This window comes from Myxine glutinosa, chromosome 2 (genome assembly GCF_964187855.1).
Source record: "Myxine glutinosa chromosome 2, kmMyxGlut1.1, whole genome shotgun sequence".
NCBI classification, from domain to species: Eukaryota; Metazoa; Chordata; class Myxini; order Myxiniformes; family Myxinidae; genus Myxine; species Myxine glutinosa.
In genome coordinates this window covers 98252501-98273751 of record NC_136262.1, presented here as the reverse complement: position 1 = coordinate 98273751, position 21251 = coordinate 98252501, and the positions used below count along the sequence as shown (strand labels likewise).

At 43.1% G+C, this 21251-nt stretch overlaps 1 protein-coding gene across 4 annotated transcripts in view; it reads left to right on the top strand.

The window, feature by feature from the left end:
• Positions 1–21251, top strand: part of LOC137418572 (talin-1) — a 212189-nt gene extending 190938 nt beyond the window's left edge. For all 4 annotated transcript variants that reach the window (XM_078771335.1, XM_078771336.1, XM_068104670.2 and 1 more), the window contains 21 exons: positions 2778–2959; positions 3149–3281; positions 3759–3860; positions 4600–4770; positions 4956–5102; positions 5237–5338; positions 5580–5699; positions 6457–6603; positions 10185–10351; positions 10646–10829; positions 11104–11229; positions 11382–11498; positions 12241–12426; positions 13303–13410; positions 13566–13671; positions 13817–13941; positions 16908–17033; positions 17261–17323; positions 17797–17979; positions 18075–18206; positions 18354–21251. In XM_078771335.1, the coding sequence (XP_078627461.1) occupies positions 2778–2959; positions 3149–3281; positions 3759–3860; positions 4600–4770; positions 4956–5102; positions 5237–5338; positions 5580–5699; positions 6457–6603; positions 10185–10351; positions 10646–10829; positions 11104–11229; positions 11382–11498; positions 12241–12426; positions 13303–13410; positions 13566–13671; positions 13817–13941; positions 16908–17033; positions 17261–17323; positions 17797–17979; positions 18075–18206; positions 18354–18482 (2856 nt within the window). In that variant the 3' untranslated portion in view covers positions 18483–21251. The remainder of the gene's footprint in view (positions 1–2777; positions 2960–3148; positions 3282–3758; positions 3861–4599; positions 4771–4955; positions 5103–5236; positions 5339–5579; positions 5700–6456; positions 6604–10184; positions 10352–10645; positions 10830–11103; positions 11230–11381; positions 11499–12240; positions 12427–13302; positions 13411–13565; positions 13672–13816; positions 13942–16907; positions 17034–17260; positions 17324–17796; positions 17980–18074; positions 18207–18353) is intronic.

The following is a 21251-nucleotide window of genomic DNA, read 5'->3' as shown; positions in this document are numbered from 1 at the left end:
ATTGGCTCATAGAAGAGCAGGGTGACAAAGGGCAAAAAGGAAACATACTGGCAGTGGGGCAACAGGCAGACGCAACAAGCAACTTAATGTGAAACACAACCAGCAAAGGAATGTGAAACAAGACGCAACAAATGTGAAACAGAGGAGGTTAGGAAATACAGTAACCTGCAAGTAAGAGGTTAGTAATGGGGCAGAATGGGGCAGAAAAGATCGTCGGAAGGGATGGAGGATGACATAAGGTTGTGGTGAAGTGCTAAATTGAAACTCCGCAAGGATGTGTGGGATTCGACAGCCAGAAGAAGCTGGTTTCACAAACGGGAGAAATGAGGAACAAAATAGTGGAGGTGGATGGTACGCCTACATTTAGGGAGTTAATCGTTTGGAGGTTAATGGAAGAACATGTGCATTATTGAGGAGCTGGGGAGGGTGGGGACTTAGGGAGCTAGACCGGAGGGACCGGAGGAGAAGGAGTAAAAAAAAAAAATAGCGATGTGGAGCAATATACCTTGTGCTTCGACCGATCATCACAGGAGATATCAATAATATTGAGAGCTTCAGATTCCACAGAATCCAGGAGAGACAGATGCGATGCTGGCACTCTAGCCCATAGGGAAGAGCAGTACTCCAATGAGCTACAGACAAAGGCCTTGTCAGTTGTGAATAGTTAGGATTTTTCAAGCGCTGTCTTGGAACAATGGAGGCATAATTTTGGAACTTGGACTTGGAACATTGGATGATGGATAATAATTTTGAACGACAGATAAAAAGTATTTGCAAATAAGGCTTTCTCTTCAGTAAAGCGTTCAGTTCACTGTGCTGTCAATGTTTCAATATTCAACCTGGTCGCGCAATAATCAAGTCGTGCTGTGACGATGAAAAGCCAGATACGGTAAAGTTTGTACTGTAATGATCTTCTGCATGATGACAATCTCAAAGTGTCTGTTGGTTTACATTTGAAACGTCGTTGCATGTGCAGCTTATGCCAAGCCATGTCATGACGGTGGCCATTCTGGTTGTTCCCCCAAAATGACCACACAGCAGCCATTGTGACTGCCACTGATCCGCGGGGACTTTACGATGTACATTTAGAATCTGCGACACATGAATCACCGTTTCCTTCTTGAGCCAACTGCCCTGCCAGCTGATTGACTGGTTCCATCACAAATGCTACAATCTCCTGATTTGAAAAAGGCCGCAATAGTCTTTAATGGAAATGTTGTGCTTGGTTCTGCAGCACACTGATTTTGGCAAATAAAGGTTCCAGGCCATCTCATGGACTCGAGGCCTAAGTTGTTGGGAAGTTGTTGCCAAGGACAACTTAGGCTCTTCTTCTTCTTCTTTCATATGAAGCACAAGGCTGCAGTTAGCATCATTTGCCGAGAGCAAAGCTGTGCCGCTGATGCAGTGCCCGCTGTAGGTTAGAGCAGGGATTTGCAATTTGGTCACGTTGCCATTAAAAGCTTGTGTACTATTCACAAAAGACACCATGGGATATGTAACGTCCACCAACTCATGCTGGCAGACAGGACACCCATTAAACATCCGGAAAACACACACATTGATGAATCGCCCTGCCTGAAAAACACCAGGATGACAGTTTATAGCCGGATTGGGATTAAAACTCAGGCTAGACAACTGAGAGGTGAGTGTGCGTACCTATAGGCTATCCTGCCAGCCCAACTTAGGCCTGTGGTCCATGAGATGGCTTGGAATTGTTAAGCACATATTGAATAATATTGCTGTTTCCTGGTGTCTTTTGAAAGAACATTGCTTTTAAAAACACGTTTCAGGAAGAACCCCAAATGCTTCCACAAGCATCCACTAAAGGTTAACATCTCTAACCCATAAGAAGCACTTGTACTATTCAGACAAAGCTCGTCGAGGACCTGGATTATGGGGGATGAAGTGGTAATGCACTGAGAGTAAAGCATGATTGTTGAACAGGTGTGTGTGTGTGTGTGTGTGTGTGTGTGTGTGTGTGTGTGTGTGTGTGTGTGTGTGTGTGTGTGTGTGTGTGTGTGTGTGTGTGTGTGTGTGTATATATCAACAAGCAAGTTGCAGATTGAGGGTTGGGATGGGGGGTAAAGAGGGTTGCTTGTAGGGATAGGAAAATTAGGGTGGGAATGAAAAATGACATCACATACCAGTCAAATGCCAGCTTAAAATCAGTCCGTGTTGAATGACACATTTCATCCAGTGATGTTTTAGTTGAATCTTCAGGATGATTAACTTGGAATGTAAAATCAGTCAGGTTGTATTTTATGTTGTTGAATAATTGCCTTTCTCCCCACTTTTGGTAGGCAGTTTGCAGTTGTGCTTTATCCGTTGTGTTAGCACTGTGGACAAAGCGCATGATTGCAAATGCAAAAAGTAGAGGAAACAGTATTTTGGAAGAGTGAATGATTTGAATCAAGCCGACGTGAAACCCTGGAGGGAAGTGTTGCTTTGTTGTGGTTTGTTCTTTCAAGTTGGATTCCACGTTCAACTTGAAATATTACGGTTAAACAGTATGTTTTGAGTAGTATGTTGTGAGTACTCGGACTCCGCTTGTCAAGTCTCAACTACATCACGATTTGAATCCCATAACTGCCCACTACGGACAACCATGTTGCCTTCCTCAGTGGGTTCATCAGCTTGGAATATGTAAATATCGTTAATCCAGAGTGTAATGTGGCAACTACATCTCAACATTATTTCATGGTCTACAGCTTTCAGCACAACTTTGGACTTTGGCTTCACCTGGGATTTAACACCAATCTCTCTCCTCTGTCACTCAGGGTCGCAAAGCACAGGAGCCAATCGTGACACCCACCAAGACGATGGTGAAGAGCTCCAGTGAGATGATCGGTGTGGCACGCTCTCTGGCCGCTAACCCACGTGATCCTCCCACCTGGTCACATTTGGCATCTCAATCTCGCACCATTTCCGACTCCATAAAACGCCTCATTACGGCCGTCAGGTTTGTTTTCAGCAACTTTCCTCCATCATATTGTAGCAACAATCGTTTAAATCGCTCATAAAGTTAGATTAGTTGTTGTGGCTTTTTATTTTATTTTATTCATCTGACAACATCACCTATGAAGCATACAAATATAACATGGCTGAGCAGGCTGTGATGTACCTGGAATCATGTTTATCTTGTGAGCAGGGAGGGTGCACCAGGACAGAAGGAGTGCGACAAGGCCATCTCTGAGCTGGAAGACTGCCTACGAGAATTAGGCCAGGCGTCGATGACCGTCGACAGCCAGGGCCTGGCCCCCATCCAGGGTCAATCGCTGGAGGTGATGCAATGGATTAAGTAGTCTGCTGATAATACGTAAAATGGATGAAAATTAAGAGCATACGAAACTAAATTGCAAGGAAATGAAATCGACACTTAGAAAATGGAGGAGGCCATTTGGCTCATCCTGCCTCGATGTATCCACACCCTAACAGCTTCTTAGCTGTCAATGTACTTATCTGCTGTCTATTGACCCAATTCTCCCTCTTATCAAATTCAACATTATTCTTTCTTGATAACTAATCTGCTTACCCTATTTAATCTCCTCGGATCTGAGTGCAGTCTCTCTTGATGTCTCTTTCTCTTATTTCTCTGCTTTCTCACACATCGAGCAAGGCGAGGCTCATCAGTGTTTGAGTGATTCATTTAATCCTTACCTTTGGCGCAAGGCAGGTGCTGGATTGATCATAAGGTTAATGTGAGAAGAGAGAAACAGGTTGTAAACAGCCTAGTTTAATTTACTCCACTTATCCCACAGACTCTCCAGGAACAAGTGATCTCTGCCGTGCAGCAAATTGGAAACACCATTGAACCGATGGCTGTAGCTGCTCGCGGTGAGGCGGCTCAGCTTGGTCACAAGGTAGGCCTTCTCATTTGCAAAAGCCTCCATTGTCCCGCTATGATGACGATTCAGCAAGCATGATTTTTTATCATTCATAAAAATAAATGAATAATTTATTTCCACAAGAATCAAACTATTAGGGTCCCAAAGCACTGCTGCTGCCTGGCATTGACGCTAACTTGAAACGAGGACACAGGTCTCGTCACACGTCGTAATCTTCTTCAACAAAGCATCTCCCTCACTCTGGTACAAAGTACAAAGCTGGCACATGGATGCATCATCAAATTGTGCAAACACTCTCATGTAAATTTAGGCTGGTGTGATGTTCTCCTTCACACAGAACTTCATGTTCACCAGCACACGTAACTATGTTAGCCGCCATCTTGGTTTTATCTGGAATGCTTTGAGCAGAGTTGATGTCATTTCCTGTTTAACTTGCTCAGGGCAGACTATATCGCTGCGCGCACAACATTTCAGCATTGAAGTATTTATTTTTCAATAAAAAGTTCCTTCCAAGCCCTTCAATGAAAAGTGCACATCGGCATTGAGCATCCTTTCTTATGTACGAGCTGCTCGAACAAGCTGCTCCAATAGTCTAGGATGCTAAATCTAAATATACTGTAGAGAGATATTCAAGTAATTAATTAATTAATGGGTTTCATGGTTTGAAAGGTTTTATTTTATCAAGGTGATGGCCTGCTGAAGTCCTTTGTGCCCACATTACAGCTCAACATGATCCTAATTTGCTTGTGTTCAGGTCTCTCAGATGGTGAGCTACTTCGAACCACTGGTACAGGCCTCGGTTGCCATGACGTCTCGTCTACTCAACCACCAGCAACAGGCCAACCTACTAGACCAGACACGCACACTCACTGAGTCAGCCCTGCAGATGTTATTCGCAGCTAAAGATGCTGGTGGTAACCCCAAGGTGAGTGGTTGCTGCTCACCACTCACCACATAATGTCAGGAAGCCAAAGCCTAAACCTAAATGATGGAGTTGATGACTCACCATGCAATGCAATTTTCAACTTATTTTTTGATGTCAAAGAGGTGAAACTTTAGGACAAGACCTTGTAGTCTAATTCCTTTATTTTGTGTGTGTGTTTTTGGTAGGCTACGCACACGCACGAGGCAATCCAGGAGTCGAGTCAGATGATGCGAGAGGCCGTAGAGGACATCACAAAGACGCTGAATGAGGCTGCAAGCGAGCTGGGTATGGTCAGCGGTATGGTGGACAGTATCACCCAGGCCATTAATAAGGTGCGTTTTGCAGGGGGTTCATCGTTATTGTACAAAATTCAGGCATTGTGCTTCTTTATCGATGCTTTGCTTAACTTAACTTGAGTGATGACGTTGGGAAAATTGCAGCGTTTCACATCTTTGTCATTTATCAGTTGGACGAGGGCACACCACCGGAACAAGATGCTTCATTTGTTGACTACCAGACCAAGATGGTGAAAACGGCAAAGGCTATCACCGTCACAGCACAGGACATGGTGAACACTGTTATGTTGTTCTGGTGCTGTTTGGTGCCGGCACTGTGAGCAGCAATGATGTTGATATTTAAATATTGGATGTGCCATTTGATTTTTGCTTTTACTATGTCTGGTGGTTTGATTTCTCTGATGATATACACGACTGTTTAAGAGTATTTGTTCAGTTTAGATGACAGCAATCTTTCAACCTCAGCCTATTTGGCGAAGGTAAATGAAGCCTGCCCTCTCCACCACACACTAGGTGAGCAAGTCTGCAAGTGATCCTGCAGATCTGGGTGCCTTAGCCAGCCAGCTTACCACCGAGTATGCCATGTTGGCACAGCAGGGCCGCCCTGCCGCTGCTGCTGCTGAAAACGAGGAGGTGAGGCCTTACAATCTGTAAACTGTCTGATTGAGGCCTGCAAGTGTTGTGTTGTGACAATATTGGTTCCTGTATTTTTGAGTTACCCATCACATCATAAAAACTCAGATTTTTTTATGGCTTATTCCTTTGTGCATACTATCCGTGCCTACCCGTCACCTCGTTGACGGTTTAATCAAAAGACAGCATGTTGCACTTCACAAACATATTGCATGGTTATCTGTGAGTCTCATTGAGGACCTAAAACGAAGTGAAACACATAAATAAAGGATTTTATCACATGTAATTGTTGTTACTGCTGCTGTTGTGCTGTCTGTGTTTCTTCTTCTTGTTGTTTGTATGCTCCTTCCGTGTACTTTTATATATTTCTCCATTGCTTTGAGAAGTATTCCTACATATTATTTTTGTGTGCTCCTTACATGTCCATCCAACTTCATTCTAAAGAGTTCCTGCTGTCGTAGATTAATAATAATAATAATACCGTTGGAATTGTTACATAAAGCTCCAAGTCCCGCTTCTCCTTCGTCAATCCTCGAAAGACTGGTATTTTTATAATTAAACAGACACGAATTTTTATTCCAAGTAAATAGATTTATCAGCTGTCCATTGATACCATTTTTATTATTCTATGATGGTAGGAGCCCTTTAGAATAAAGCCTGATGGACACACAGATGCTTCTCCTTTCAATAACAGCTGTACAGCCAATAAGATTATGCGGTTGTTCATTTTGCTGCTATTTACTTCCACTTGATGCAGGTTGGACGGCAGATCAGGAACCGAGTACAGGAACTGGGCCACTGCTGCGTGCCGTTAGTGCAACACGCTGGAGCGCTGCATAGCAGCCCCACTGACAGCTTCACAAAATGCGAACTTGTAGATTCCGCTCGCAAAGTCTCGGAGAAGGTAAGTCATTTTACATGATGATGCGGTAGGGAAGCTTTCCTTGTAAACTTAAGAAGCTCCTAAAATGTAATAATTTATTTATTTTCAAAAACAATTTGTTCAATAAACTAAAACTGCATTTACATGTGTTCCATTTATTGATTACTGTCGTGTTCCATTTATTGATTACTGTAATCGGAAGTAAGTTTCTTTGTTGACTCGTTGGTCTTCCACGTTTTTAGAATACAGGCAGTCCCCGGGTTACGAACGCCCGACTTACGAACGCCCGTACTTACGTACCGACCTCCGCAAAGCCTGTTATTTAAAAAAACGAGGTTATTTTTCTTTTCTTTTTTTTTCTTTTTTTTGTATACAAGATCGAGGCTCGTGAAAGAGCTAACATTAATCACACAAAGTCAAACCGACACATAAAACACAAAATAAGGGGAGCGGTAGACAAGATGGGGAGAGAGGGGGAAGGACACAAACACAACATTTGAGAGCAGGGACATCGAGAACAATTATATATTCACAAAAATACCAACGGGGAGAGGGTCTAGACCTAGAGGGACAACCACGACTCACGTGAACAGGGCAAAAGGTGAAAGGCAAGGAGATGAGTTACATACAATGGTTCGTACTAACGATCGGGCGGACTATTTTGCGCGACGCTCAAACACTGCGCGTTTTCAGCGGTTCGTCGGCCCGAGGGAGAACACCACGCCGTCGTTGCCATTTTAAGTCGGATCGCGTAAACACTGTTGTGTGCATTGTGTTTTGACTTAAAATTTTCGTGTGTTTACCCTCGTAATCATGGCTCCAAAGCGTAAATCTGATGCAAGTGATGGCGATGCATCGAAGAAAAGGAAAACGATCACGATTGAAACAAAAGTGGAAATAATAAAGCGATCGGAGAGAGGTGAAACGCCAACAAACATTGGAAAAGCGTTCGGCTGCAGTCGGTCAACGATCGGGACAATTATAAAGGACAAGGGGAGAGTAATGGAGCATGTAAAAGGCTCTGTCCCGATGAAAGCGACAATTATCACTAAGCAACGCAGTGGTTTAATTATCGAAATGGAAAGGCTATTGGTAATTTGGTTAGAGGATCAAAATCAACATAATATACCTTTAATCATTATCTTTTCTTTTCTATCTAAACAGTTTAAGAAATGTTTCTTTAATGTTTTTTATACCTATAAATGTTTTAGGTAAAAGATATGCTATATACTAAAACAAACATTTGACTAATTGACACTAGATGTGAACCGTGCGTAATTGTTCCGACTTACATACAAATTAGACTTGCAGACAGACTTAAAAACGGAACTCGTTCGTAACCCGGGGACTGCCTGTATATGACGTAGCAGGCCTTATTCCATTAAGAATTGTGTGCATTGGATTTTATTTTTATTTTTTTTATTTTTTTGTATACAGAATCGAGGCTGGTGTAAGAGCTAACACATTGAACATGAAAACATGCACAGACACATAAAACATGCAGTGAAGGGAGCGGGAGACAAGAGGGGGAGAGAGAGGGAAGCACACAAGCACAACAGCAGAAGAGAACAGGGACGTCGGTAGATCTGTGGAAGGGGGAGGGCTGGGGGAGGAGGGAAGGGTACACGGTATCAAGCAAATGAACACTTCTAGGAATTTCAGGAAAGAAGTTGGGGATTTAAAGAGGCGGATTTGGGGTGTTTTAACAGAGGTAGAAAAGATCAAGGTTTTGGATGGGAGAAGATAAGAGATGGTGGTGAACAGCTGTTTTAAATACCTGGAGGGAGGAGAGGGATTGAAGAGAGTGTGGGAGTTTGTTCCAGAGGCGGGAGAAAAGAGGAACGAAAGAGTGAAGGTGAGCAGAGAGTCTTGATTTTGGCAGTTTCACCAGAAGACGGTTGCTGGCAGATCTTGTTCGTCCTGCAGGAATATTTGGGGGACAGAGCACAGATAGAACAGGGGGAGCAAGGCCGGAGAGGAGTCGGTAGAAAACAGAAAGACCACCTACCTGCCTGCGGTGAGAGAGATAAAGGCCCTCAGAATCAGCTTCAACACAGGAGATTCCAATGATTCTGAATGCTTTGGTTTCAACTGCGTGAAGCTGAGCTGGGTGTAAGGCAGGAGCACCAGCCCAGAGGGGAAAGCAGCATTCCATTGAGCTGCGGATGAAAGCTTTGTATGTGGTGAGGAGATCAGAAGTGCCCAGAAAGGACTTCGCACGACGGAGGATGCCCAGTCGGCGACTGGCTTTGGAGGCCAGCTTGGAAATGTGGTTTTCCTAGGAAAGATCATGGCAGATAGTGAGACCCAAAAGCTTGAGTGACAGAACTTCTTCAAGAGGATTGTTCAGAAAGTACATTGGAGGGTTGTCCAGACGGTCTTTTCGGAGAGACAAAGTGAGAATGTGAGATTTGTCAGGTTTGAAAGACATGTACCACTTGTTTGACCAGTTTGTGATATTGTCCAGGTCTGCAGAGAGTGAATAGGCTGCTACCTGCCTATCTGAGGGTTGGGATATGGAGCGGCAGAGAGTGGAGTCATCAGCAAAGAGATAGAGAGGATTTTCCAGAGTCGGAGAGATCATTAATGAAGACCAGAAAAAGCACAGGGAGAAGAACACTGCCTTGAGGAACTCCAGCCTGAACAGGAAGGGGAAAAGAGAGAATTCCATTCAGGGCCACAAGTTGACTGCAACCAGAAAGGAAGTCTCTATATGTCAAGGGAGATAGCTCTAATTTCCTGTTTAGCATGGAGGACCTCCATCCATTGTTGAGACAGCAGAAGTGGCGTGTCCAGAGTAGAATGACCTGGTCTGAATCCAAATTGATGATCCAAGATCAAGCCATTGGAGAAGAGGAAGGATTTGATGTCAGAAGTGATGATCGATTCCATGACCTTGCTAATTATCGGGAGCAGGCTGATTGGTCTGTAGTTGCAATGATCTGTTTTTGCACCGTTCTTGTGCAAAGCGGTAATGTTTGCTGATTTCCAAGCAGATGGCAGATGACCTTGAGCAAAAGAGAGGGTGAAGAGAATTGAGAGAGGGTGTGAAAGAGCGGCACAGCAGGATTTTAGGACCTGTGGGCTGATGCCTTCTGGTCCCGTTGCAGAATCAGAGTCGAGGTTTGACAGAAAGTTCTCCACCTTGTCAGGAGAGAAGGACACGGAGTCCAGGAGCAGCTGGGTACGACTGGGTACGGTGGGTACAGAGAGGGACGGGTTTGGGACACAAGATTTTGAGGCAAACAGAGTTGAGGCATTTGGTTTTGTCACGTGTGGTGTCGGCTGTGTAGCCGTTTGAGGTAAGGGAGGGGATGGAGGGGGAACAAACACTAGAAACAGATTTGACCAGACGCCACCAGGATTTGGAGGAGGGAGACAGGTTTGAGAGTTCAGTCTTGAGAGTAGAGAGATAGTGCTTCCTGGCTCTCCTGAGGGTAGACACACACTTGTTCCGAGCTTTGTGAAAAGAACTGAGATTGCCCTCAGTTGGATTAGCCTTCCATGGGGTAAAGGCAAGTTGTTTCAGGGCACTGGACGAATCCTCTCTTTCTTCAATTGTCTTCACAAACCTTGTGTGTTTCTGACCGTTACCATGCCAGGTATCCATGGTCATGGCAGCTTTGCAGGCCGGGAACCGTGGCACGCAAGCCTGCATCACGGCTGGCAGTACAGTGGCTGGCATAATCGCCGACCTCGACACGACGGTCATGTTCGCCAGCACCGGCACATTGAACGCGGAAGGAGACCAAACATTCGCCGATCACAGGTAACTTAACGATTTTTTAAAACCTTTTTTGCCTCGATGCACAATCGGAGCATCTGTACGGTATGCATTCAGGACAATGGGTTCCCACACCTTCACCTATCGTGGTTGAATATTTGGCCTTTGAAATAAGAATGTGAATTCATGAATTGTAAGGTTTTTGTTTCCTACAGCTCAGTGTTACTTTGTTTTCATCCAGTACATTGGGTTACATAACCAAACAGCATAATATTATCCAAACTGCTTCCATGATGCAATTTCCACTCTTGCCAAACACATTGTTGTTTATCTCAACAGGGAGGCAATTTTAAAGACTGCAAAGGCCCTGGTTGAGGATACGAAGAAGCTGGTGGCTGGGGCTGGTGCCCGTCAGGAGCAGCTTGCTCAGGCGGCCCAATCATCCGTGAACACGATAACGAGGCTCGCTGATGTAGTTAAATTGGGAGCAGCCAGTCTCGGTAGTAAAGACCCTGAAACGCAGGTTCGTATGAACATAATGGATACCTGGGGTTCAAAAAAGGATTAACCATAAGGAATTGTAATTTTTATCTCTGAGGAATCAGAGAGGATTTGAGGGCTTTATCTGAGAGTAATTGATGGGTTTATCGATGAGGAGTTGAGGATATAATCTGTGAGTAATTGGGATTGATCTGTGAGGAATTGAGGGAAAGGATTTTTTAAATTCAGACCTTCCGTTGGTTGAAATAATTACACAATTTCATGCAGTGCATTTCCTCACCATCATACACCTTTAGGTGGTCCTCATCAATGCCGTCAAAGACGTGGCCAAAGCCCTGGGAGATCTTATTGGATCCACCAAGTCTGCTGCTGGGAAGTCATCTGAGGATCGCAGTATGCAAACCCTGAAGGGATCTGCCAAGGTTGGTGTTCCCACAAAAAAATTATTTGCCACCATAGATTTGGTACTCTTACATGGGAATATTTCAATAAAACCTTTCTGCAATGGAACCCCATGGTTTCCACAGTGTAGATACACATGGCACAAGGCCACGTGTGTTTGTCCTCTGTGCAGATAATGGTCACCAACGTCACAACTCTGCTGAAAACGGTAAAGGCCGTGGAGGACGAGGCCACCAAGGGGACCCGCGCACTCGAGGCCACAATCGAGTGCATCAAACAGCAGCTCATGGTAGGATGGGAGCACGTAATGGGATGAGATCTGTGACATATTTCATTCCAAACCCTTGTATACATTTGGTGATGGAATTTCAAGAAGATTTGGGAATACAAGAAAATACGACAAGACGTCCAAGCTGATTATAACTTCGTAGGCCTCCTAGATAACATTTCGTTTTTATTTTCCTTTTCTGAATGTAAATATCATAACTTTACGCTACCTGCGCTAAAGTTTTCTTGTGATTGGAACAATGAAATGAATGAATGATCATTTTAAGGCCATTTTTCCCCGCTACAGCGGGGGTTAGCCTTGCGGGCCCCATGACAATCATGGTTCTCTTTTTGAGGCAATGTTTTTATGGCCTGATGCCCTTCCTGACACCAACCCTTAGTCGCCTCTTACGATGCGCAGGGATACCTATTCTAAATGTATATAAATGTATATTCTAAATGAATAGGTGTACCTATTCTAAATCGGGGTATACACCGGGATCATTCATCCCAGCAAGCTGGTACTCAATTTGCCGACCTCGGAAGGATGACAGGCTAAGTCAACCCTCCTGGCGTTAATTCAGTGATCGACCGGGATTCGAACCCAGGATCCTAGGATCCCAAGCCGGCACCCTAACCGCTAAACCAACACCAGACAACATGCCGTATTTACATAATGTCGTTCTACGTTGCATTGCAGATACTTTATTGGGAATATTATTGACTTGAACGATTCTCGGTGAATATCTAATTTATTCCTTCAGATGTTTGAGTCCCGGGAACCTCCTGTGAAAATGACCACACCTGAAGAGTTCATACGAACAATAAAAGGCATTACCATGGCAACAGCCAAGGCCGTGGCGGCCGGGAATTCATGCCAACAGGAAGGCATCGTGGCCATGGCAAATCAGAGTCGCAAGGCTGTGTCTGAGATGTTGACCACTTGCAAGGTAAGGCCTAATGTGACCCCGCTACAGTTTTCTCATCTGAAAGACTCATCAATGTACCTTGTGTTATGACCTAGAGATTTGTCAATGGTTAGCAACAACAATAACAACAACCACCAGCTGGGTTTGACTGGGTAAGGTGGGTATCATCACCCTTTTGTACTTACCGTTAGTTATTTCCCTGCTTGGATATTAACTCCACAGCAACATCATGTACCCTACTCTTGAAATCGCATCAGGGCGCACTTCAAGGCCAGAATTACTCCTGGGCGAGTCTCCAGTCCCATCGTAGAGTTTGGAAATGTCTACCAAGCAGCCATGGGAATCAAAGCCATGCCAGTGAGGGAAATGCAACTAGGCTTTACGCACCCAACGACAAAGCTGTTCGCTATTGCCTCGAGAGACTTCGCATTGAATCATTTTTGTGTCATGGCCGTATCTGCCTGTAAACACATTGCTGGTGCTTTTTGCTTTTCATACATGTCACGCCCCTTTTGTTCTGCTTTATGCTTGCCTTTGGAAGATGGAGGTTATCGTCACTGTACGTATTCGCTTACTCACCTGCATGCTTTCTTCTTTTTTAAATCACTTTATAAATCCAAAAGTTCACAACTGGTGTTCCATAACTGCGATTGGGAATTCTACCTACATGTTGAACCCAATCCATCCTTGCGAATGAGTGATGAAATATTTGTAGAACAGATAGTTCGGTCACAACGGTATGTAACGCCTTTTAATTTCTGGAAAGGAGAGGAAGATCCACGCAGTGTGTAACAAAGCATTGCACCAGTGTATATTTGCTGTCTGCTTATCATCACCGACTCGACGTCCTCCATGGAAGGCTTCGCCTAATACGGTGTTGATTTTCTTGTGTTCCAGCAAACGGCGTACCACCCAGATGTCATGCCTGAGTTGCGTGTGAGAGCCATGCGCTATGGAAAGGAATGTGCCGAGGGGTACCAGACCCTTTTGGAACACGTCTTGCATGTATGTTTTATGGCTTCGTCACACAAAGTCGTTTATTTAACCGCATTCCTTTAAACCTTACCTTCTGTAAGAAACACGCCAGGTTGTATCGGAGAAAATCTGGTTTGTACCCTGTTCTGGTTTCGGGATGTTGAGCACGTCTGGTTCCACTGCAGGTGCTGCAAAAGCCAACCGCGGAGGGTAAGCAGCATCTTGCAGTTCTCTCGAAGGGGGTCGCCTCATCTGTAACGGAACTGATTCAGTCCGCGGAAGCAATGAAAGGTCGGTTGTGCTTTGGGCACGTACAAGCCGCACATTATGGCCACTTCAAGACCTACTTCACAGTACTGTATGATGATATTGTTTTAACCTGACATTTGCAGATTAATGTCATTCTTACACACACTATCTTTTTTGTTTGGTGTAGGCTCTGACTGGGTAGACCCTGAGGACCCCACAGTGATAGCTGAGGCTGAACTCTTGGGAGCGGCAGCTGCTATTGAAGCTGCGGCTAAGAAGCTGGAGCAGCTAAAGCCACGCAAAAAGCCACGGGTATGTTATTGTGAATGTCAACTGTACGGCAGAGTAGCAAGAGTGTCATTTATGTGGCACTTGAGCTGACAGGATGGCCTAGAGGTATGTACACTTGTCTCTTAGCTGTCAATCCCAGGTTTGATTCCCAACCTTTTAATAAACTGTCATCGCGGTGTTTCACAGGCGGGGTGATTCATCAATTCATCAATTCATCAATCATCAATGTCCCTCGGATTGATGTTAAACTGGGTGTCCCGTCTGTCGACATTAATTGGTGGAAGTTAAAGATCTCATGGTGTTTTTTTATGAAGAGCAGGCGAGATATCACTGGCATCCTGGCCAAACTCCAAATTCCTGCTTTAACCTGCAAGGGGCACTGCAACATTGGCATTGTCACACTTGTACAAGAAGTGATGCTAACCCGCACCATTGTGCTGCATTGGAATGATGATGACGATGTCATACTTATCAGCATGGCCATTACAAAATGGTCTCTGATAAGCAAATTATATGGGCCATGTTGATGCGAATGTTGACACTGATGAGAATGTCGATGTTAACGCGAATGTTGAAGTTGATGCGAATGTTGAAGTTGATGCGAATGTTGATGTTGATGCGAATGTTGATGTTTATGCGAATGTTGATGTTTATGCGAATGTTGATGTTGATGCGAATGTTGATGATAATGTGAATGTTGATGTTGATGCGAATGTTGATGTTTATGCGAATGTTGATGTTTATGCGAGTGTTGATGCTTATGCGAATGTTGATGTTTATGCGAATGTTGATGTTTATGCGAATGTTGATGTTTATGCGAATGTTGATGTTGATGCGAATGTTGATGTTGATGCGAATGTTGATGTTGATGCGAATGTTGATGTTTATGTGAATATTGATGTTGATGTGAATGTTGATGTTTATGCGAATGTTGATGTTGATGCGAATGTTGATGATAATGCGAATGTTGATGTTGATGCGAATGTTGACACTGATGCGAATGTTGATGTGAATGTTGATTTTTATGCGAATGTTGATGCAAATGTTCATGTTGATGTTGATACGAATGTTCATGTTGATGCGAATGTTGATGATAATGCGAATGTTGACACTGATGTGAATGTTGATGCGAATGTTGATGTTTATGCGAATGTTTATGTTAATGCGAATGTTGATGTTAATGTGAATGTTGACACTGATGTGAATGTTGATGATAATGCGAATGTTGATGTTAATGCAAATGTTGATGTTAATGCGAATGTTGATGATAATGCAAATGTTGACACTGATGTGAATGTTCATGTTGATGCAAATGTTGATGATAATGCAAATGTTGATGCGAATGTTCATGTGGATGCGAATGTTGATGATAATGCGAACGTTTATGCAAATGTTGATGATAATGCGAATGTTGACACTGATGCGAATGTTGATGTTGATGCGAATGTTGATGTTAATGCGAATGTTGATGTTAATGCGAATGTTGATGTTAATGCGAATGCGAATGTTCATGCGAATGTTCATGTTGATACGAATGTTCATGTTGATGCAATTGTTGATGTTGATGTGAATGTTGATGTTGATGCAAATGTTCATGTTGGTGCGAATGTTGATGCAAATGTTCATGTTGATGCAAATGTTCATGTTAATGCGAATGTTCATGTTGATGCAAATGTTCATGTTAATGCGAATGTTGATGTTAATGCGAATGTTGATGTTAATGCGAATGTTGATGATAATGCGAATGTTGACACTGATGCGAATGTTGATGTTGATGTTAATGCGAATGTTGATGTTAATGCGAATGTTGATGTTAATGCGAATGCGAATGTTCATGCGAATGTTCATGTTGATACGAATGTTCATGTTGATGCAATTGTTGATGTTGATGTGAATGTTGATGTTGATGCAAATGTTCATGTTGGTGCGAATGTTGATGCAAATGTTCATGTTGATGCAAATGTTCATGTTGGTGCAAATGTTCATGTTGATGCAAATGTTCATGTTGGTGCAAATGTTGATGCAAATGTTCATGTTGATGCAAATGTTGATGTTGATGCGAATGTTGATGCTGATTCGAATTATTGACCATGTTTATGTTGATACGAAATGGAATTATTGGCCATGTGGATGTTGTTGCAAATTCAAATTAATGGCCATGTTGATATTGTTGCGAATTTTAAGCGAATTATTGGCCATGTTGATGCAAAATGGTCTCAGAAAGGTGGATTATTGGCGATGTTAATGTCTCGTGCCATTTATTTGATTTAATTATTTTGCTTGTCTGTTTTATTTAGTTTTATTTCATTAAATTCTGTTTCATATTATTTTATATCTGCCTGTTCTTTATTTTTGGCTCCCTGTTCTTAAAAACTGTCAATGTTGGTCAACTCAAATTTATGCAGATACCCTGACAATTGTCTTCGGGCCAACATACCAATACGCACGTTCATGTTCCTGTCCTTGAATTCCAGGCACAATGATACCTATACCTCCGTCTACAAGCACAGCCCTTGCTTCCATGTTCAGTTCCACAGGTTCTCAGAGTTGGCACGACGACGAGCTAGGAGAATTGGTAACGCTTAACATTGTCTGATATGTTTGGTATATAAGGTTGTATGTCATTTACCAACTGTATATCAAACATATGGTCACAGTGTTTTGCACTTACAGCATATGTGCAGAATGTGGGCCAAATCCATCTGAGAGGCCTTTTCCTTGGACCTCCTCCCTTACTCGCCCAGAGTGACCGTGAATAGAAGATGCCATTGAATTTGCCATTGCTAAATAACGCAGCAACAATTACCTCATGATGTTCATTGCGTGCTGATGACTCCATTAAATATTGGACGTGTGATACATATGGACTCATGGGAAATGCATTTGCAGTGTTATTTCAAAAAGAGACTTGCCCTGTTGTTACGGCTGTGTTAGCACTTTGTGGATCACAGCCCTCCAACCCAGTGTATATTTGCATTTTGAACTAGCAAGCAGATGAAAGCCTGAACTTTGAGGAGCAGATTCTCGAGGCTGCCAAGGCCATTGCGGCTGCCACCAGCGCTTTGGTGAAATCTGCATCCGTGGCGCAGCGGGAGCTGGTTGCGCAAGGAAAGGTGTGCATGTCCTACCTTTACTGAGGTCTTCTTTTGACTGCCGTAGCTAAACCTCGGAAACCCCAGCGATCAGATGCTTTTCACTGAATAAATCCCACAAAGGAACTTGCTCGGGAACCTTCTGCTTTATGTTTCATTTTGGAACATCATGCCGTGATATGCTTTTATGGTTGGCTGGAAATATTTTTTTAACCTCCTTGTTTACTTCCTGGTCTACCTTTTAACAGGTGGGGGCGTGTGCAGCTAATGGTGCCAATGATGGGCAATGGTCTCAAGGCCTCATTTCTGCTGTGAGTAACAATAAGACAAATTAGAGCTCATTTTTGCCAAAATATGCACTGCGTCTCCTTTCTACTATGAGCACTGCTCATGTCATCTCTATATTATGGAAGCTTAAATCGTTTCTTTCCAGCTAAAAACACATTTACCACTGCTCAGAAGAATGTATGACACCTCATTTCTCGCGTGTTTATGCATCGGCCAATTCTTAGCGTCACACATTTATCATTTATCACTTTTATCCTGTGAGCATAGCTAGATTGAAGATTAATTATTTTCTTATTTTCTTTCCATTAGAAATGAACTTTTGGCAAAAAGAAACAACACATGTGTATTGTTATTATTGTCCTTCATTTATTGCTGATGCCATGCCATATATCGAGCACTACAGTATTGCGATTATCCCTTCTGTGTGTTTGTTTGTTTTGACACAGCAAGCAATTTTCACTCGGTCTCTCTCCATGGCCTTTTGATTTTTCCATAGGCCCGCTTGGTAGCAGCAGCTACGAGTAACCTCTGTGAAGCAGCCAACGCAGCTGTACAAGGCCACGGCAGCGATGAAAAGCTCATTTCCTCGGCCAAGCAGGTAGCGGCCTCGACGGCTCAGCTCCTGGTGGCCTGCATGGTCAAAGCAGATCCAGATTCAGACGCCATGCGCCGACTCCAGGTTTGTGGAAAACTGCTCACAGGTTAAGGGAATATGTCTTTTTGCCACCACGTTTGAGCTATCCAACACTCTATTGCATTCTTCCTGTATCGCAGGTTGCTGGAAACGCCGTCAAAAAGGCTTCCGAGAACCTTGTCAAAGCAGCACAGAAAGCTGCAGCTTTCGATGAGGATGAGGGAGACAACGTGCCCACAGTCAAGAGTCATTTTGTGGGAGGGATTGCTCAGGTTTGGAAATTGGTTGCTGTTAGAATTGTCAGTAAATACATCTCACAGTTGCAGCTGTACCCTTTGCTCGTCTATCGGGTTCTACCACTCGTGGATCATCAGTCTACTCATTGGAGACAAGTCTATTGGCGCATGTGTCTCCCACAGATAATTGCGGCGCAGGAAGAAATGCTACGCAAGGAGCGGGAACTGGAGGACGCAAGACGCAAGTTAGCGCAGATCCGCCAGCAGCAGTACAAGTTCCTCCCATCAGAGCTCCGTGAAGACGAGACTTGAATCCCATCAAAGCCGGATCAATTTTGATCACCGTACAAGTCCCTCCATAAGGCATCCCTCACAACTTCCATTTTCCTTGTATCGATCTGAACGTTCGCCTCATGACGTCCAAATGACGGGTTCAAATATCACGTGCTTTTTAATTTGTCCATTATATCCTGTAATCTTTGTTCAAACTCCTCCATGAGCCTTAGACACTGTAGGGTAAAAGAAAATTCCATTTGCACACACTGAACTAATACTGCCAATAATTGTACTTTTGTACAAGTCCTTTTATGCCAAATAATGTATTATTCCCCCAAAAAATAAGAAGAAAGCATCATGGCTTATTGCTTAGGAAAAATTTTTTTTGTCTCACGTCGTTATTTGTTTACCTTAATTCTCCTTCTTATTTCCGACACTGTGGGATCAACCTAGGGGTGGCGGTGGGAGATGTGGTGGGTGCGGGGGTGCGGTAGGAGGGGAGGAGGGGGGTAACAGTTCTGGACCACGACTTTCTAGAGCCGGCTGGCCAGGCCAGAGGTTCAACTAGTTGTAATTTTTAATTTGTTCAGGATGCCAGCGATAACTCGCCTACTCTTCACGAAAGACACCGTGGGATCTTTAACGTCCACCAATGCCCCCAGTGGGGGCAGACGATCCTCCAGCTTAATGTCCTGATGGATGGTGCACACATTGATGCTTCACTCCGCTTGCAAAACACCAGGGTGACAGTTTATAGCTGGGTCGAGATTTAAACCCAAGCTAGACCACTCAGAGGCCCTCTCACCCTCCCCTCCGAGGGATTGGGATACGGTGCACACTTCTTAGATATCATGCCAGGCCATTTGTTAATCTCGATTATGTCTTTCACTCGACATTCCAAATGTTTGTGTGCCTCTTCTGCTGCCCCCATTTTTTGGTGGTGCCTCAAGTTGAGGTTAGAAGATTTGATATCTTCTTCTTTATTATTATTCCTCTTGTCATGTGAAGTTTTCATTTGTGCCACAATGAATTGATAATGTGCTCATTCTGTTTCGTCCTTGTTCTACAGGACCTCCTCAATGTCCCAGGCTGTATAGTTGGTTGCATTGTGGTGCATGTACATGTACTGACCATGTTCATTGTAGTTTGAATTACTCCAGTAAGATGTTTTGTAATCGTGCGAAAAGTGTGGATATCCAACAGCCATGCTTTTTGGTGTATTATTTTGCCAATGTTTACTGATTTCATTTAATTTTCTGACATCGTTTTGCTATACAAACAAAAAAAAGTTTTTTTTTTTTAACGGATTCTCTACAAATATTTTTTTAATGAATAATCAAATTATAATGTCGATTTGTTTTTTTTAAACATCACTCATGCCCTTTTTTAACAAAAAATAATGAATGAGTTCCTTCCTACATTTCTGACCAAAATTGTACCTTAAAGCTATGATCTAACAACAGGATTTGTCCTGGTAAGTTATTCCCACTTGGATGAAGACCTTTGGCCATCTTCAGATTTACTCCTCAACTGTGTGACTCTCTGCCTTTTAAAATCCCCATATAAACCTCACCATTTTCCACTTTACAAATCCCTCCCAAAACCCCATCTCTTTACATCATTGCTTCTTCCTGAATCTTTTCGCTTTTTTAAATTTCACTGCTAAATGAAAAGTGCTAACTTATAAATTGATTGGTTGATTGAACATACTTACTGATGTAAACTATTAAAACACACAAATCAATGTCTTTATTGTGTTCCTGCTAAGTTTCACTGTCAGACAATAATTTGATCAAAATAATTTGTGCTTTAATGTAGTCTTGCTGGCGAAGGCCTAGTTTTGATCTGTGTTGGCAGGTAGGTGGAGCAATGGATGGAATCAACACTACGTAGATCGAGGTTACGCTAACCGACATGGGAAGCAAGGATCAAGCTGACGTTTCGGGAGTTAACCCATCATCAGAGCAAAAGAGGAAGGTTAATGCTCCTCTCTTGCTCCGACAAAGGGTTACCATCTGAAACGTCGGCTTCCTCATGTTTCCCTCCATCAGGTCCTGTTGATTCCATCCATCGTCTCGCCATAATGTTAACCTAAGACGAGGTTTACGGATTACCGGTGGTTTTGTTCTTTTTACTTTATCAATGTGGTTCTGCTGACCAAGAACGATCTGACATCCCGGTTATCCCAACATTTAATTTTTAATTTTTTTTCTGTAACTTTATTTTTTCATCCCCGAGGTTCATGGAGTTTTTGGGGACAGCACGTTACACCAAATTTCCAGCATTCCCTTCTCATTTCTCAGTGTAACGCGTTGATGAGATCCCGAAACGCACCATGTCGGATGTAAAATTAACAAATGTAGTTGTTTTTATCACTAATGCTGTATGCATAAACCAATTTGTTTTAATCACAGTGCCTTGTGTCTTACATATCAGCACTTACATTATGCATGGCATTTTTGTTTATGAAGTCACCTTCAAAAATCATTTCAAACTAACACGGCTTTTTATCATTATTATTATTATTATTATTTTCTCACAAATGTGCTTTTGGATTGTTTTTTTCACCTTTTTCCACTGTATGAGGGTTCTTGCGCCAGTGAAAATGAGGTTGGAATGTTTTATCCTCGTCGAGAGCTTCTGTTGATGCACGGATTACACGTGAGAGGTTTTCTTTTCGGATGTAGTTTGTCCCAAGCTAAATGTTTGTCTTTTTCTATAAATGTCCGTGTGTGTACTAAATAAAGCAGATTACCATTTTTGTAAAAGATGCAATGCTTTCTAATAAAGAGGTTTTGAAATGTA